The sequence below is a fragment of the Trichosurus vulpecula genome, chromosome 8, assembly GCF_011100635.1.
Source record: "Trichosurus vulpecula isolate mTriVul1 chromosome 8, mTriVul1.pri, whole genome shotgun sequence".
NCBI classification, from domain to species: domain Eukaryota; kingdom Metazoa; phylum Chordata; class Mammalia; order Diprotodontia; family Phalangeridae; genus Trichosurus; species Trichosurus vulpecula.
The window spans coordinates 195,428,583-195,447,535 of NC_050580.1; the positions used below are offsets into that span (position 1 = coordinate 195,428,583).

Consider the following 18,953-nt stretch of genomic DNA (forward strand, 5'->3'; position numbering starts at 1 on the left):
TGTAAACTGGTCCAATCATTCTGGAGTACAATTTGGAACTATACTCAAAAGATGATAAAACTCTGCATACCCTCTGACTCAGAAATACCTCTATAAGAACTATATGCCAAGGAGGTCAAAGAAAAAGATAAAAGACCTACATGTACAAAAATAACAACTCCTTCTGTGGTGGCAAAGAATTGGACACTGAAGGGATGGCCATCAATTGTGAAATGGCTGAATAAGTTACAGTATATGAATGTGATGGAATATTGTGCTAAAAGAAATGAAGGGGATAGTTTCAGAAAAACCTGGGAAGATGTACGAGTTAATGCAAACTGAACATAACTAGGATAACATTGTACATGGTACAGCAATATTGTACCAATGATCAACCGTGAAAAACTTAGCAATTCTGATTAATACAATGATTCACAACAATTCTAAAAGACTCATGATGGAAAATGCTATCTACCTTCAGAAATGGATAATTGAAGCATTTGTTTTTAACTTCATTATTTTTCTTTTTTTTTTGCAACATGGTTAATGTGAAAATGTTTTGTATGACTTCCTATGGATAGTGGTTATTTCTTGCCTTCTCAATGGGTGGAAGAGGGTGTGGGAGGGAGAATTTGGAACTTAAAACAGAAATAACAATAAAGATCAAAATAAAATTTAAAAACTCAACGTGATCCTGCAGATGTGGAATGAACAGGGTAAAGTGGGACTACTGTTTCCCCAGTCCTGGCTACCATGTGTCTCAATGAAGGCAAAGATCACTTAGCTTTTGAGATTATTATATTGCATGTTTACTCATGCTGAGCTTGTAGTACTCCACACCAGAAATGCCCTCCCTTCTCATCTCTGCCTCTATAATGTTCAGCTCAGGTGCCACCTCTTGTATGAAGCCTTCCCTGATACCACGGCTCGTTTTCTCTTCTATCTGCTTTGTAGATGTTCTATCTCCCAGCAATACATAAGTTCCTTGAGGGCAGGGATGAGACCATTATTTCTATTTGTATGCTCAGCACTCAGCATGATATCTTGCACAAAGTATGCACCTAATGTTAGTTGAGTTAAATTAAAACCCACACCAGTGTTTTCAGATAAACCATCCCCATCTTGCTTATGAAGGCATTTATTTGAACACAAGTCTAAGACTTTACATTAACTCCCATTAAATTTCACCTTATTATATTCAGCCAAATGTTATAACTTATCAAGATCTTTTTTGCATCCTGACTCTGCCTTGCAACTGTTAGCCAGTCTTACCAGCTTTATCTTCTCTAAATTTTATTAATAAGTATGTCATATCTGTCTTTGCTCAAAGCATTTTCACTGGCTATCCCCCATGACTGGAACGTTCTCCCTCTTGGCTTCCTTCAAGTTCCAAGTAAAATCTCAGCCTCTCCAGAAAGCCTTTCCCTATCCCTCCTAATTCTAGAGCCTTTCCTTTGTGTATTATTTCCAATTTATGCTGTATATACCTTGTTTGTACATTTGCACATTGTCTCCCCATTAGATTGTGAGTGCAGTGGGAATCGTTTGCCATTCTCTGCATTCCCAGAAGTTAGCACAGTGTCTGGAACATAGGAGGTATTTAATAAATGTTTATTGACTGACTGGCAAAAACATTAAACCAGAAATTCCTTTATAAAATAAATACACAGGACATCACGATTTTCTCCAAGTTCTTTTAATAACTTACTATTTTCAAAACTAAGTAGAGATTCATAGGTAAGAAAAATTCTGTAAAGATGCATAAGAAAAATAAATATCAAGTTGCTGCAAAAATACAGTGTGTCGAGATTTTGGCAATATTTATATAAACAATTTGTACAGGGTTAAAATTAAATTAATATCCTGTTTACTTTTAATTAATACTTCAAACAAAAGAAACATTTGGAGGACAATCATACATCTTAAGTTTGGGGCACATACAACCCACTAAAACAACAAATAACTTTTGAATTTATAGTTATTGAATATTTTCTTTTTTTAAAAAAGGGACTACACTAAGCTGAAATTTTTTTTTAACATAACTGAATTCTAAAAAAAAACAAAAACATAACTGAATTCTGAAGCACCACAAAACGGTCAACATTGAAGAGAAGTCTCAATAAGCTCACCTGCTAAGAAATGTTCTCAAATATGAATTACTTTATGAAACTGGAATCTTAATGTTTTTTCAAAGCTTTCTCCTTACCTCCTTGCTTTCCAGTTGCAATTTATCAATATATCTGGTTAACCAGAAGAGAAGGAATATTTAGGGGTAGGAGTATGCAAGTCAGAAATCAACCAAAGTCAAGACAGGATACACACATATCATTAGATACTTCCTGAGATCATAGTACAAAAAACAAACCCTCCTCTTAAAGGTTTGTTTGATTCAAATGTTAATCTAGCTCTACATCCAGTGGTCCATGGATAATCCTCTTCAGATCCTCAATTATTGCTGTTAAGTTAGAGTCCATCATCATAATCTTCTCTTTCAGCTAGGAAACAAAAAATAATCCAAAAAAGTCAGCATATATTAAGCTATCTGGTGACAAAAGAGCATCTTTACATTTCATCTAGGTCACTGGCAATATTCTTTCAAGACCTAAGCTGTATATTAGATCCATTTCTAGAATCATGGAAACCACATCAAGTTTAAGCTGTTTTTGTTTTTTTACTAAAAACTGAAAAGCCACTAGGAAACCAGAAAACACTCAAGTGCAAAAGAAAATCAAACAGAATAGCCAGGTTATTATGGAATAATTTAGGGGCAGTAAAGAGGCAGCAATATAATAACACAATCTTATTTTTGTTATGTCCTTCCTAATGATCTTTTTTTTCTATCACCTCCTAAGTCTTAATCTATTTATTGTAAGATGCACTTCTGCTATTATTTATAGCTGAATAAGCATTCGACCATTTCCCAATCACTGGCCATTAGAATTTTTTTCCCCTTACTTTAGCAGGAGCCAGTTACTATTTTTCAAAATCATCAAAGCCACAATGTCTCACAAATGCTAGTTTCATTGTTTAATATATTTATCTGAGGTAATTAAAGAATTCCAATTAACTCTGTAACAGCCAACAGAATTTTTTTTTAAAGTTCTAAAGAATCTCCAAACTTAGGCAAGACCAGTTCCTAGATAGATACATATATTTTAAGCCTGTATAATCCAGATAATCAGAGTGCTGGCTAATTAAGAACAGAGGGCTTAAAATTTATAAGCTCTTGGTTCTTCAGTTTCAAATATAAGGAGGAGACTTTTGCAAAGCATAGAAGGAAAAAGGATATACGATGGAGTTTTCTTGAACAGTTTGCTGAAGTAAAAATTTCTAGCCTTGTCAGATGAACCCAAATTCCAACAAAAGTTCAAATATTGTATTCCAAAGGCAAATATTATGGATTGTGTGTTATCACTGGAGACATATCCATCAGAGATATTGGACCTCGGGAAACCAGAGGCTCTTGGGTACTCAAAGACTAGGAGCTAAGTACCTGACCCACATTCAGCTCCTCATTTTGGGAAGAGGCTACAGAAGGAAACAAGTATGTATTCAGTCTAGTTCCTACAACCACTTTTAGACTTTCCCTCTGACACCATCCCACAACTGCTCCTTTGGCTCACTGGCTCCATCAGGACCACACAATAGTGTTCTGGTCTCCATGTTTTTCTCCTTCTTTCTCAAGATGTCTATACCTGGCTTCATTCCAATGGGGTCCTCACACTCAGGGGGCTTCAGGAAACATACTGGTGTCTCCTAAAATGCCCTGGGCTCCCTCTTTTACCCCACCTCCTATGAGCTACTTCATTACTCCCTCTGCATCTCTGCCACCCACCGGACAATATATCTTAGATCTTATCACCTGTCTGCCCTACTCCTCTCTCCTTTACCGTCACTGTGACTTCAAGTCTCTGCCCCACTCCCCTGTTCTACTGGCTCCTGCTACAGTCTTACTTTTTTCCCCCAACACATTCTTGGTTGATGACTTCGATTACATACCATGACCATTTGATCACTAAATCTACTGACCTCTCTCTGGTCTCAATATTCTTGGCCTCTCTCCAGTTTTTGATGCTTATTTACCACATCTCTTTTTACTGGATATTCTTTTCGTACCTCAGCTTCTGTGATACTGCTGTCTCCGAGTTCTTCTATATATTTGACTGCTCCATCTCAGTCTCCTTTGATGAATTATACATCCATCTCCTATCTATTGAGTCAGATTGCCTTCTATTGCTCTGTCTGGAGCCCTGATGTCTTCCTAGCGATCTGCTCCTTTAAGTTCAAGGATCATCTCTATGCAAATTAACTCCCTAAATTATAAATCCAGCATTAATCTCTCTCCAGTCCCATATCACCAACGGCTTACTAAAGGGCTCCACACCTGGAGTTCCCATCAGCCTCTAAAACTCACCATGTCCAAAACAGAACTTATCTGCTTCCCTCAATGTATCCCTCCCCCAAATTCCCCTGTTTAAACTGAAGGCATTGCCATCCTCCTGGTCATCCTTTAAGCTTCCCTACTCCTCACCCTCCATAGCCAATCATTTCTCAGGTATTTCTTCCACTGCCACAGTATCTCTTGTACCCCTCACCTTCTCTCTATTCATACAGTCAAAGCACAAGTTCAGGCCCTTATCACTTCCCATAAAATGGCATAAATGGTGTCCCTGCTAATAATCTCTTCCCCTCTCCAATCCATCCTCCACAAGGCTGCCTAACTAATATTCCTAACACAAAGGTCTTGCCCATGTTATTTTCTTGTTACAAAACATTCAGTTTCTTCTAGGACAAAATACAACCTTCTCACCCAAGAATCTGATACACAGCCCCCTCCAAAAATAGACTTGCCCGAACTTTCTAAACATTTCATTGTACTCCCTGCTCCACCCACCACGCCCCACACATTCTATGTTCTGGCCAAGGTAGTCTGCTAGCACCTCCTTGAATTCAATATTCCATCTCCTACCTTTTTATTCCTTTAGATAAACTGTCCACCATGCATGAAATGAACTCCTTATCTAGGTGCCAAGAGTCCCTAGCTTTCTTCAAGCAAAAGGGCCAGCACCACATACTTGAAACTTTCCCTGAATCTTATATTTACTTGCATGTACAGATGCTATATCCCCTGGAGAGAATACATGGTTTGATGATTCTTTTATTTTTGATTTTGTATCTCCAGCTCCCAGCACAGTCTTACAGACATAGTTGTCACTTAATGTTTTAAAACTTCAAATCTATCCACCTGAGATCCATTTCTTAAGTGCAAATTATCAAGAGGATTATATTTAAAAGAAACACAATAAAATGAAAGTTTACCTTTGAAATTGGAGCATTCAGACACTTAGCAGGAAAGTCCATCTCCAATGCATTTACTATAGATTTTGTTTTTAAAAAGTAGCTGTAAGAACACAGACAAGTTATTAGTATTAGTTTCCTTCACTTAACAGGGTATATTCCAACAACACTACCTACAAAACCAATTTCTGTGGAGCAGATCCTACATTATCCTACTGACCTCCACCATAAATAAGAGAACAGAGGAGGAGTGGAGAAACTTGAGGTCACAGTGAGGATAAAGAGAAATTTCTGTTATGCAACAGTGAAACCCAGTAGGAAATAAAGTGTGGCAGTAGTGGAAAGAGAATCAGGTATGGGTAATCCCCAGGATCTTCTGAAGAAAAGAAGCCCAAGCCCAATTAGTGGCACCAGGCAAGTGGTCACTCTTGTTCCTTACTACCAACTCCTAGGACTCTGCACCTCTCCTGCCCCCCGCCAATCCCTGATCTTAACAGTTTTCCCTCAACGTAGATATTCCTGGTCCTAAAATATGTAGTGTCTCCTAACATCAAGGAAGTGAAGACTGAGTTGGAGAGGTGTCCTTGTTCCCAAATCCCTGCTGTGGGTAGGGGGAAGACCTATTTCTGGCATCTCTGAAAGCTATTTCCAACAGAAACACTGCTACACATGGTGGTCAGGCTGTACAATAAGTACAGTACCATAATATATTAGGCTTAAATAGGCTGAGGTAGAAACCTCTTCACTATAACACTATATGTTAGTGAAAAATGCCTTTGCAGTTTCAAACAATTCACCAAAATAAGAACTTACATGTAAATTTACCTAAGGGTTACGTTCTGAAACAAAAATTACAAAGTACCTTTCCTTCAGTGAGTAGCAGCATGTTGTAGAAAAAGAGCACTGATCTCTGAGAGGAGGCCTGGGTGCAATCATGATCTGGACAACAACTTGCTACGTGACCTCGACAGGTCATTGAACCTCTCTGAGACTCAGTTTCTTCAAATGTAAAGGATTATAATATTCGTAATACCTACTGCAGAGTTTTTGAGAGTTTTGTAAACCTTAAAAGCACCATAAAAATGCAGGTTCAGAGGATTATCAGATCTAAAACTAGAGTCTTAGAACATTTTGAATAACCTTTTCATTTTACAAAGAAACTGTCTAATTCTTGTCTTTCAGCTTAGCTTTTGCTTGTCTCTAAAAAATCATAAATGGCTATTTATAAATTGTAACTGAAGCAATATATTAATGGCAACATACCTACTAAATTAGTGGTTTTTACTAGAAATTGTAATTAACTTTAAATGATTCTAATGAAGAAATGTAATATCAAATATAGGAAAATATGAAACAGTATTAATAGAAAATTATTATTATTGCTTAATAACTACTCTTTAGCCAACCCCAACCCTATGCAGTCAGGGCACTAATAAAAGAAAGTAAACCCTGAGGCACAGTCATAAATTGACTAGATGACAGCCTACCCATGAATCCTCTAGATAAAGGCTGGTAGAAATGTGAGAATGTACTCTCATTTGCTTGTTTTTTAATGATAGTTGTTGGGGGGTGAAAACGATTGGTTTTTAATTTTGTTCCCCTCACACTGCAACTCCCCATTTTTGTTTTTGTTTTTTGGACAAGATCTCCCCATCTCACTCAGATTGGGATGGAAGTTTTGACCTGCTCTGTTTCTGGCCAGCCTTAGTTCACCCCTCCTTAGGCAGCCTGTTGCCTCCCGCTCCTGGAGGCTCATTATATCAATGGTGGGTTTAGACACCCAATCATTGTTAGCCCTCCTGTAGAGGACTAGACTCAGAACTCTAGAGGTCAGGCACCCCCAGGGACATAGGCATGTTCCACCACACTACACTTACTTTCTGCATTTTGACAGCTTCTACAATGACCTATGGAATTACTCAGTTCTATAAAAATCAGTCACATTATTGGCATTGCACATATTCTATGAAAGGCAACATGGTGCAGTTAATAATAGAGTTCTGGACTAGAAACCAAGAGATGTGGATTTAAATCCTGCTTCAGACTCCAATTTTGTGACCAGGGCAAATCATTTGTTTCCTCATCTGTAAAATGACAACAGTAATACTTGTACTACCTCCCTCGATAGGCTGTTTTGAGAAAAGTGCTTTCCAAATTTTAAAATACTGAAGTGTTATGTAAACTTCAGTTATTTCTTATTTTACTAAGAAAAAAGTCAATTCTAATACTGTTAGACCATACTTGGAGATGATTTTCTTTTTTCTAGACAGGAGACAGAGTTTCGGAGGTACAAGAGGCTTTTTAAAAAGCCTATCCGACCCAACCCCATCAGTTTATAGATATAGAAACTGGGGAGGCCCACAGAACCACCTGCCAAAGGCCATACCCATACGGTTAGGGGAAGGGCCAAGACTAGAATCTAGTGTTCCTGACTCTCAATCCCGTACTCTTTAAATGCTTCATTTAATTCAGAATAGACATTTCATAATGGCAGAAACTAGAAACTGATAAAATCAAGTATTCAGACTGTAACACCACCAGATTTTATTATCTTGAGACCCTTGATATAAAGAAACTATAGAAATCTTGTGTTTTTTTTTTTACTAGATGCAAGACAGGATGTCACTAGAGAATGGACTGGGCAAAATAAAGGTAGAATTTTCTCCCCATTCAATACTTTAGAACCTAGCTAATATGCTCAATTAGGAGTTCACTACATGGAAAAAATGAAATGGTTTCTTTAATAATAATGATAACTAGCATTTATGTAATGTTTTAAAGTTTACAAAGCACTGCGCATGTCATTTCTTTGCACTATTAAAAACAAGAGACCTCTTCTGAGGATACCTGTCAAGGAAAATATTTAGAAATTATTCTGGCTATTTAAATGTCCAAGATTTCTTTGCTAAAAGAATAGTTGTATTCAGTGCTATTTGGCATACTAACAATCACAGGCCCTGTTCTTAATTTAGTTCTTTAATATAATCCCTACAACATTGCACTCTGATCCCCTGAACATGCACATTTATTTAATAAAACTTAAAGTCTACTTACCACACAATGCTGTTCTTAAAAAGGCAGAAGAGACCCTTCAAGTCAGAAAAGGTTGCATATGTAGAGTAAAGTCTGAAGCCTACAGAAAGCCCACAAGACTGGCAGAATAAAGGATTGTAGGTACTGTAAAGCAACCAGAAAGATGATTAGAAAAACTGTGTAGTACAAAAGCTAGTCTAAGGAAGCTATCCAGTTTCCATTGCTCCCTCTACCATCCACTTCTAGAACCATAATCACATCACCTTTGTCTTTGTCATCCCTCCTGCAAAGAGTGTGCCAATCAACTCCCCTAAGGTTCTACTCATCATCCCTACAATTTTCCAAACCAAAATCTCTCTTCCCTGGCCACCATTCCTCAAAATGTATTCTCTCACCCATTCAAATATAAGCTCCTGAGAGGAGGGACTGTCTTTGCTTTTGTGCTTAGCACATAATAAACAAGTTATAGGTGCTTTTTTCATTCATTCATTGCCATAAAAATCCAGCCAGTCATTAAACATTTATTAAGCACCTACTAAGTGCCAGGCACTGTGCTGAGAGTAAGGATACAAGCAAACAATTTATCCTGTAAAACAAAATATAGGATGAATTAGAGGTAATCAATAGAGGAAAGTCACTAGCATTAAAAGGGATCAGGAAAGGCTTCCAGTAAAAAGTGGAATTTTAGCTGGGTCTTGAAGAAAGCCAGGGAAGTCAAGCAGCAGAGAGCAGAACAGAAATAATCCCAGGAATGAGGGACTAGTCTGGAGATGGAACATCTTTCATGAGGAACACCCAGCATCACTGTATGTCACATAGAGGGAGGTAGGGGGGAAGGGCCCAGCGGGCAGTGTAAGGTAGAAGAAGACTGAAAATTTAGGAGGGGACCAGGTTATTAAAGGTTTTGAATGTCAAACAAAGGATTTGATCCTGGTGGCGATAGGGAGCCACTGCAGTTGAGCGAATAGGATGGTAAAATGGTTAAACCTGTACTTTAGGAAGATCCAGGTGATACCTAAATGGAGGATAGACTGGAGAGGGGAGAGACTTGAGGCAAGGAGCCCAATGAGAAGACTATTACTATAGTCCCAGCATGAGGAGATGAGGGTCTGTACCAGGAAGTGTCAGATGAGAGGGGAACTATTAGGAGAGACATTACAAAGGCAAACTCAATAGGACATGGCAACAAATTGGATATGGGGTGGGGGGGAAGAGTGAGAAGTAGAGGATGATAGCTAAGTTGGGCGCCTGAGTGACTAAGAAGATAGCAGTACCCTCAGCATTAATAGGGAAGTTCAAAAGGGGGGAGGATTTAGGGGAAAAAATGAATTCAGTTTTAAACATGTTGAGTTTAAGATGTCTACTGGACATCCACACTTCAAGATGTCCAATAGCTGTCTATCAGAGATGCTGGACTGGAGGTCCAGAGAAAGGTTATCACTAAATAAGTAGATTTAAGATTAAGCAGCATATGATACTATAAACAATTTGGGTGACCAAGGAATAATTTACCTATCAGATTTATGGAAAAGCAAAGAATTCATGACACAACAAGAGAGAGAGCGCATTACAAAATGCAAAATGGATAATTTTGATTATGTTAAATTGAAAAGTTTTTGTATAAAAAAAGCCAATGCAACAAAGATTAGGAGGGAAGCAGAAAATTGGGAGAAAATCTTTACAACTAGTATCTCTGATAAAGGCCTCATCTCTAAAAGATACAGGGAACTGAGCCAAATTTATAGGAATACAAGTCATTCCCCAATTGAGAAATGGTCAAAGAATATGAACAGGAAGTTTTCAGAGGAAGAAATTAAAGATATCTATAGGCATATGAAAAAGTGCTCGAAATCACTACTGATTAGAGAAACACAAATCAAAACAACTCTTAGGTACCACATCTCTCCTGTCAGATTGGCTAAAATGACAAAACAGGAAAATGATAAATGCTGGAGAGGATATGGGAAAACTGGAACACTGTTACATTGTTGGTCGAGTTGTGAACGGATCCAGCCATTCTGGAGAGCAATTTGGAACTATGCCCAAAGGGCTATAACAATGTTCATACCCTTTGACCCAGCAATATCACTTCTAGGGTTGTATCCCAAAGAGATCACACAAGTGGGAAAAGGACCCGTATATACAAAAATATTTATAGCAGATCTATTTGTAGTAGCAAAGTATTGGAAATCAAGGGGATGCCCATCAATAAGGTAATGGCTGAACAAGTTGTGGTATATGAAGGTAATGGAATACTACTGTACTATAAGAAATGGGAAAGAGAAGATGGCGGCTGGAAAGCAGGGACTTGCATGAGCTCCCTGCCAGGTCCCTCCAAACACCTATAAAATATGGCTCTGAACAAGTTCTAGAAATGCAGAACCCACGAAATATCAGAGGGAAGCAGGGTTCCAGCCCAGGACAGCCTGGATGGTTGCCAGGTAAGGTTGGAGCTGGGAGAGGAGCATAGCCCAGCATGAGCTGCACCTGGACCAACCAGACGGGGAGCCAGGCGGAACAGGCCCTAGCGCCCTGAATCAGTGAGCTGTGACAGTTAGCAGACTTCTCAACACACAAACACCAAAGACAACAGAGAAGGTTAATGGGAAAAGCTGCTGGGACAGAGTGAAAGGAGATCATGGTTCAGCCACTGCCCCAGAGGCAGCGGTGATGCAGCTCTGAGGCTGCTTACAGAGATACAGCTGCAGTTGCTTCCCGCCCCAGGCCCACCTGGGGGGAGGAATTAAGTGGCAGATCTGAGCAGGAGTGCAGAGCCTGCATAAGACCTGAGTCCAGTCCGGGTTGGGGGTTCTTGGGGAAGGAGGAGTGCTGGTGTGGCAGAGCTGGCTGTAACAGCTCTGAAAACAACAATGCATCCCCTCAAGCTTGGAACAAAGTACTCTTTACTCTACAAGCAGTCATACCCCCTGAAAAACTCAAGGGTCAAGTAAGTTGGCTAGGAACATGGCCAGACAACGAAAACACACCCAGATTCAGTCTCAGACTTTGGAATCTTTCTTTGGTGACAAAGAAGACCAAAACATACAGCCAGAAACAAGAAAAACATGAACTGGTCTCAGGCCATGGAAGAGCTCAAAAAGGAGTTGGAAAAGCAAATTAGAGAAGTAGAGGAAAAATTGGAACGAGAAATGAGAATGATGCGAGAAAACCATGAAAAACAAGTCAATGACTTGCTAAAGGAGATCCAAAAAACACTGTAAATTATACTGAAGAAAACAACAACTTAAAAAATAGACTAATTCAAATGGCAAAAGAGCTCCAAAAAGCCAATGAGGAGAAGAATGCCTTCAAAGGCAGAATTAGCCAAATGGAAAAGGAGATCCAAAAGACCACTGAAGAAAATACTACATTAAAAATTAGAGTGGAGCAAGTGGAAGCTAGTGATTTTATGAGAAATCAAGATATCATAAAACAGAACCAAAAGAATGAAAAAAATGGAAGACAATGAGACATATCTCATTGGAAAAACCATTGACCTGGAAAATAGATCCAGGAGAGAGAATTTTAAAATTATTGGACTACCTGAAAGCCATGATCAAAAAAAGAGCCTAGATATCATCTTTCAAGAAATTATCAAGGAGAACTGCCCCGATATCCTAGAGCCAGAGGGTAAAACAGAAATTGAAATAATCCACTGATCACCTCCTGAAAAAGATCCCAAAAAGAAAATTCCTAGGAATATCATGGCCAAATTCCAGAGCTCCCAGATCAAGGAGAAAACACTGCAAGCAGCCAGAAAGAAACAATTTGAGTATTGTGGAAACACAAGATCTAGCAGCTTCTACATTAAGGGATTGAAGGAGCTAGGACTAAAACCAAGAATCACCTACCCAGCAAAACTGAGTACATGCTCCAAGGCAAAATATAGGCTTTCAATAAAATAGAGGACTTTCAAGCTTTCTCAGTGAAAAGACTAGAGCTGAAGAGAAAATCTGACTTTCAAACACAAGAATCAAGAGAAGCATGAAAAGGTAAACAAGAAAGAGAAATCATAATGGACTTACGAAAGTTGAACTGTTTTGTTTACATTCCTACATGGAAAGATGATGTGTTTAATTCATGAGACCTCAGTATTAGGGTAGCTGAAGGGAATATACATACATACATACATACACACATACACACACACACAGAGGGCACAGGGTGAGTTGAATATGAAGGGATGACATCTAAAAAAATAAAATCAAATTAAGGGATGAGAGAGGAATATATTCAGAGAGGGAGAAAGGGAGAGATAGAATGGGGTACATTATCTCACATAAAAGTGGCAAGAAAAAGCAGAAGAGGGGGAAGGTGAAGGGGAACGAATGAATCTTGCTTTCATCGGATTTGACCTGCGGAGGGAATAACATACACACTCAATTAGGTATCTTAACCCACAGGAAAGAAGGAGGAAGGAGATAAAAAAGGGAGGACGATAGAAGGGAGGGAAGATGGGGGAGGAGGTAATCAAAAACAAACACTTTCGAAAAGGGACAGGGTCAAGGGAGAAAACTGAATAAAGGGAGATAGGATAGGAAGGAGCAAAATATAGTTAGTCTTTTACAACATGAGTATTGTGGAAGGGTTTTACATAATGATATGCATGTGGCCTATGTTGAATTGCTTGCCTTCTTAGGGAGGGTGAGTGGGAAGGGAAGAGGGGAGATAATTTGGAACTCTGAGTTTTAAAAACAGATGTTTCAAAAAAAAAAAACCTTTTGCATGCAACTAGGAAATAAGATATACAGGCAATAGGGCATTGAAATCTAAGTAAGGGGAAAGGGGGTGGGGGGAGTGGTGTGACAGAAGGGCGGGCTGATTGGGGAACAGGGCAACCAGAATATATGCCATCTTGGAGTGGGGTGGAGGGTAGAAATGGGGAGAAAATTTGTAATTCAAACTCTTGTGAAAATCAATGCTGAAAACTAAAAATATTAAATAAATTAAATAAATAAATTTAAAAAAAGGAATGAAATAAAATACACAGAGTTACAAAGGAAGCCAATTATCTTGAAAGATGTATTTTTTTTACCCCCCCCCCCAAAAAATAAAGAATGAAATCCTCTGGTTTTTTTTTGTTTTGTTTTTTAAAATTTTTATTTTTAGTTTACAACATTCGGTTCTACATAATTTTGAGTTCCAGATTTTCTTCCCTCCCTCCCCCCCTCCCTTCCCTAGACGGCATGGAATCCCATATAACTTCCATGTGTAACTTCACATTGAATTAATTTACACACTAGTCAAGTTATGGAGAAGAACTATGATCAATGAAATGAATCATCCAAGAATCCAATCATCCAAGAAACAGGACCAAAAAAAAAAAACCTACCCAAAAACAAAAACAAAAGAGAGAAAAGGAAAAAAAAAATGGGAGGGAAAAAAGGCTGTCATGAAGTGTGCCTCAATCTGCATTCATACTTCATAGTTCTTTCTCTGGATGTAGACAGCATTCTCCATCGTGAGTCCTTTGGCGTTGTCTTTGTACTTTGTGTTGCTGAGAAAAGCGAAGTCGGTCAGGATTGGTCCTCACAGAATCCATATATCTGTGGTTGTGTATAATGTTCTCCTGGCTCTGCTCCGCTCAGTCAGCATTATATCGTGTAGGTTTTTCCACATTGTTAGGAAGTCCGTATCATCCCCATTTCTTATGGCACAATAGTATTCCATTACCTTCATATACCACAGCTTGTTCAGCCATTCCCCAATTGATGGGCATCCCTTTGATTTCCAATTCTTAGCTACCACAAAAAGAGCCGCTATAAATATTTTTGTACATATGGGTCCTTTTCCCGCTTGTGTGATTTCTTTGGGATACAACCCTAGAAGTGGTATTGCTGGGTCAAAGGGGTATGAACATTTTTATAGCCCTTTGGGCGTAGTTCCAAATTACTCTCCAAAATGGCTAGAGCATCTCATAACTCCACCAGCAATGTAACAATGTTCCAATTTTCCCACATCCTCTCCAGCATTTATCATTTTCCTGTTTTGTTATTTTAGGAGAGATGTGGTATCTAAGAGTTGTTTTGATTTGCATTGAATGAAATCCTCTGTTAGGGGAATTGCTTGGGTCTTTAAAACATTGTGAGTTATTTTTGTAGCTTTAGCATCTAATTTTTTTTAAATCATCTTCCCTCATCTAAGTTCTTCAAATGAGATAATAGTTAAATGCTTTGCTGTTATTCTTAGGGAGGAAAGTAAAAAATCATAAGAAAATCTAAATATTGGCTATGATCATTCCAAACCCAACTGTGTCATGGGCAGAGTAAAAACTAAAATGGAATCATTTTGTAGCATCAAAGATATTGGACCTAAACACTAAATAAATGAAAATAAGTGGACTATCAAAAAAATGGGGAAGATAAGGACTTCACAATAACCTGGAAAAACCTAGATGATAGAATGCTGAGTGAGCGGAGCAGACCATTATACACAACCACAGATATATGGATTCTGTGATGTCTAACCTTGACAGACTTAGCTCTTCTCAGCAATACAAAGTTCAAAGACACCTCACACCTCCAAAGGACTCATGAGGGAGAGAGCTATCTACATCCAAACCAAGAACTATGGAGACTGAATGCAGATTGAGGCAAACTGTTTGCTCTCCTTTTTTTTTTTCACTCTCTTTGGGGGAACGAGGGGGGGGGGGGCAGGAGAAGAAAATCTGGAACTCAAAATCATGCGGAACTGAGTGTTGTAAGCTAAAAATAAAAAAATCTTAATTAAAAAAAAAAGAATAAGCAGCATAGAAATAATAGCTAAATCCATGGGTAATCTAACCTAATGGTAAAAAAAAATTATGGATACAGACTGCAAAACATCAATCGTAGATGTGTTTTAATCTTTTTGTCATTGAAAATATATGAAATTATACAGTAGCATCAAATATACAAAATATTTAAGATCACAAATATTACACTATAAACTTGCCATCATCATGTCCTAAAAGAAGGGGAAAAAGATGAAATCAAACCTCTCCTGGTACTGCCAACAGTCTCCTTGTGGCAGAACTTGATTAGAATATTGACAATTACAGTGAAATCAACTTTATTTGAATGTGCTGATAATAATATAGACCAGTTGCATTCAAGATGCTCTATAATCTGGCTCTAATCCACCCTTCAAGTAATATTTCACCCTGCTTCCCTTCATACATCCAGCCCAAGTGAACTTAACACACAGTCTCAAGATTTGGATAGGATCTCAGAAACCAATTCAACAAGCATTTTACTGAACATTTCCTGTGTGCTGGAGACACAAAGACAAAAATCAAACAGTTTCTCTGCTCAAGTTTAGAACCTTCCTCCACCCAATAGGTGATGACTGGTTGCTGTCCAGCCTTTTGGCTTGAAGATTTCCAAGAAAGGGAAAATCACCAGGTTCTGAGGCAAGTGTGGTCAGCTTCAAATGAGGGGAAATTGTTTCTTGTATCTTACTTAAATCTACCTACTGTTTCTACCTCTTCCCCAGCAAAAGTCTAATCTTCCTTTCACACAACAGCCTAAAAGTCCCTAACAACTGCCTTCACGAAACCCTAAGTCTTTTGATCTTTAGACTAATACCCCATAGCATAGTCTCTGTCCTTTTCGCACTCCTCTGGATATAATCCAGCTTATTTAATGTCCTTCCTAAAAATGTAGGGACTGGATGCAGCCCCTCAAAAGCAGTCTGACCACCTGTGTTATAGATACAAGGCTTCTCTTGAGGCAACAAAAAGATGTCTAGTCATACTTCCCGAGGCTAATTTTTGTTTCTCAACTGTAAAACTTTACATTACCTCCATTACATTTCATCTTATTCATTTTGGCCTATCAGTCTAACATGAGGAATCCTGACTCTGTCACCCAATGCATTAGTAATTGCTCCAAACCTCATAGAATCAACAAATTTGACTACCAGTTACAGATAAGTTGCTGATTTGCATGGAGCATCCCTTACCAGAGAGATCCTCACAAGCAAAATTTAAAAAAAAGGGGGGGAAAGGGGTAGAAAATAAAGGAATATAAAATAGTAGAAAGGTCATATAAAATGTGAAAAAAATGGGAGAAAATAAACTCTTTTATTCTGGTACATTTAGACATCTCTCATTATAATTTTATCAAGTCAGAAACCACATATTCATTTCACACAATTAATACCTACCTGCCCAGGAGAGCACCTTCAATGCCAACCAGTAAGGACTTATCCAAAATGACATTATGTGTGATTCCTATAGAGAAAAACACTAATAAGCATCTCACTCTCTACTAGTATGAGATTTCTCCATCTAGTATCTCCTAGCCTGGCTCACTCCTCCTTCCCCTTTCTCAACAAAACAGACAATTATAGAGCTCCCACTAGATGCAAAGTAAGGTGTGTTAGGCCTGGAGAAACAAAGACCCCCTAAAAAAAGTCTCTGCCCTCAAGGGTAATGCATTATAATGGAGAAATGCAACATGTACACACAGATAAATTAAATACAAGATGATCTGCTGGAAGGAAAGTACTAGGAAATTTCTGTAATAGGAGGAGTGCATGGAAAAAGACCTAAACTAGGATGCTGACTGTGGTTGTAGACTGACTTGGCTCATCTAATGTGGGAGCAGGGAGCTGTGAGAAACATGGACAAAGAGAGTCAAGAATGAATGGTAGGTTGGTTATACTTTATAATCCTATATTACAATCCCACAACAAAACTCAAAGTAAATGGGGAAATTTCAAAGAAAGTACGGAAGAAGAGTGGAAAGTAATCAGTTCCATTTTGCACATATTAAGTTTAAGACACCAGGTGACATCTAGGTGACACCCAGCAGGCAGCTGGCTACGTTTTGCATGACTGTAACTCCAAGAAGCAGAGGTAGATATGGACATCTGGGGGTCATGTATGTACAGATGATAATTGAACGAGTGGGAAGTGATCATCAAAGAACAGAGTATAGAGAGGTAAGAGAACAAGACAGAACCTTGGAGGATACCCACATGAGGTAGACCAGAGATGGGTCTAGCAAAAGAGAGTGAGGAGCAGTGGGATGGGTTAAAGAAAAGCAGGAGAGAGAAGTATTCTAGAAATCAGCAGAGCTGAGTGTGCGTGTGAGTGTGCTATTCACACTGTTGGATTTGATGTGAGATTTTGAAAGCATTCTCTTTTTCTTTGTATTGCTTAGCATGACACATAACATGCGTTTAATAAATACTTGATTGCCTAGTTTGAGGAAGACAAGGGACCTCACTCCCAAGACTTTTGTTTTCTCCCTTCCCCTCTTATTAGCATGGGTGAGGGTTGAACGATCAGAGCTCCACAACCCACAGAGTTCTTGAAGGGCAGCATGTAAGCAGCTGCGGACTGAGCTGGAAAGAAATTCAAACCCTTCATTTTACAAATGAAGAAAAGCAAGCTGCAAAAGTGACTTGCCCAAGGTCACACAGGTACAAAGCGACAGAGGTAGGGAATCTGAAATAGGAGCCTCAGACTAATGGGGCATTCTTTCCTCTGTGTCAAGCACAGGGCTGCCTCAAGGTGAGTTAATTTTCCACCGGGGATTTCCAGAGGCTGTCAACTTCCTGAGGCTTAAGTTGACAAACTTAACCAGTGCTGATTTCACAGGGCTGTTAAAAGGAGCAAAGGAGATAACATATGTAAAGTGTTTGCAAACCTTAAAGCTCTATATAAATACTATTTATTTTAAAAAAAATTAACCCACTATATCCAGCTGGCCCCAGACCCAGAGTTCACATCCACTGGGAAATCGCTATGCCCGTGACTCCCCGGACCAAAACCCCCTTCCCTGGCCACGGCTTCCCCTTATAGGTAGTTGTATTCAATTCATTTAACATTTATTAAGGGCCTACAGTGTAGCGAGCAATGTGCTTAGACACACTCCCGTCTCCCTTCGGTAGTGGTAGCCACAGCGGCCCAGCGCAGCGCCCGACTCCTAGAAGGTGGCGCTCCTCATTCATTCATTCATTCATTCATATGGGGGGAGGGGAGAGGGGCACTCACGGCTTAAGATGAGGACGCTCAGGAGGCGCGTCTCTTCCCCGCACAGATGCACCGAGTCCCCGAGCACGGCGAAGCAGTCCAGGCAGTGGAACACGACGAAGTTCTCTTGAGGCCTCGACTCCTCGGGCCCCGGAAGGATTGAGGGCTCCGAAAGGATTGAAGGCTCCGGCAGGGTCGAGGGCCCCGGCACGGCCTCGTCTCCGCGGAGCCCGTGGGGACCCAGCGGGCAGGACCTCTTGGCCGCTTTCGTGTCCCACTCGGCGGAGGCGGACGAGGCCTCCTCGCCGGCCGACGGCTCCTCCGACCGCAGCCCCTCTTCGACCGCCTGCGCCTCCAACTCCTGGAAGATCTGACTGAGCGGTTTCTTGCCGGATCTGCGGGGAGTCGCCGCCGCCGCCACCGCCTCCTCTTCCTCTTCCTCCTCCTCCTCAGCCTTGGCACCCGCGCTGGGTCCCCGCTTCCGACGTGAAATCCTCCTCATGGTTGGACTCGGCGCGAGCAACCCCAGCGGCCTCCACTCTCCCGCGGGAGGTTCAGAGACGGGAGTGGGCGGGAGGTCCGTGACCCAACTGCGTGGAGGAAGGGTCACGAGCCCGAAGAAACAAACGCACGCCAAGCCGAACCAATCGTGCTGGCGGGGGCAGGGGACGGAACCGAGGTC

General features: G+C 39.9%; 1 protein-coding gene across 1 annotated transcript; it reads right to left on the bottom strand.

Moving 5' to 3' along the window:
* Nucleotides 1–1,659: 1,659 nt before the first annotated feature.
* OIP5 (Opa interacting protein 5) lies at nucleotides 1,660–18,852 on the bottom strand. Its single transcript, XM_036735996.1, has 5 exons — nucleotides 18,293–18,852; nucleotides 16,456–16,522; nucleotides 8,332–8,454; nucleotides 5,299–5,380; nucleotides 1,660–2,474 (listed from the first exon to the last, which is right to left on the bottom strand). Exons 1-5 carry the CDS (start codon nucleotides 18,771–18,773, stop codon nucleotides 2,376–2,378), a joined length of 852 nt encoding a protein of 283 aa, XP_036591891.1. The 5' UTR covers nucleotides 18,774–18,852; the 3' UTR covers nucleotides 1,660–2,375.
* Between the last annotated feature and the right edge of the window lie 101 nt (nucleotides 18,853–18,953).

Coding starts and splice junctions, on each gene's coding strand:
- OIP5 (XM_036735996.1), bottom strand. CDS start 18,773: ATGAGGAGGATTTCACGTCGGAAGCGGGGACCCAGCGCGGGTGCCAAG. Junction 5,381..8,331: donor TTTAAGAACAGCATTGTGTG/GTAAGTAGACTT, acceptor GTGTTCTTACAG/CTACTTTTTAAAAACAAAAT. Junction 2,475..5,298: donor TGAATGCTCCAATTTCAAAG/GTAAACTTTCAT, acceptor TTTGTTTCCTAG/CTGAAAGAGAAGATTATGAT.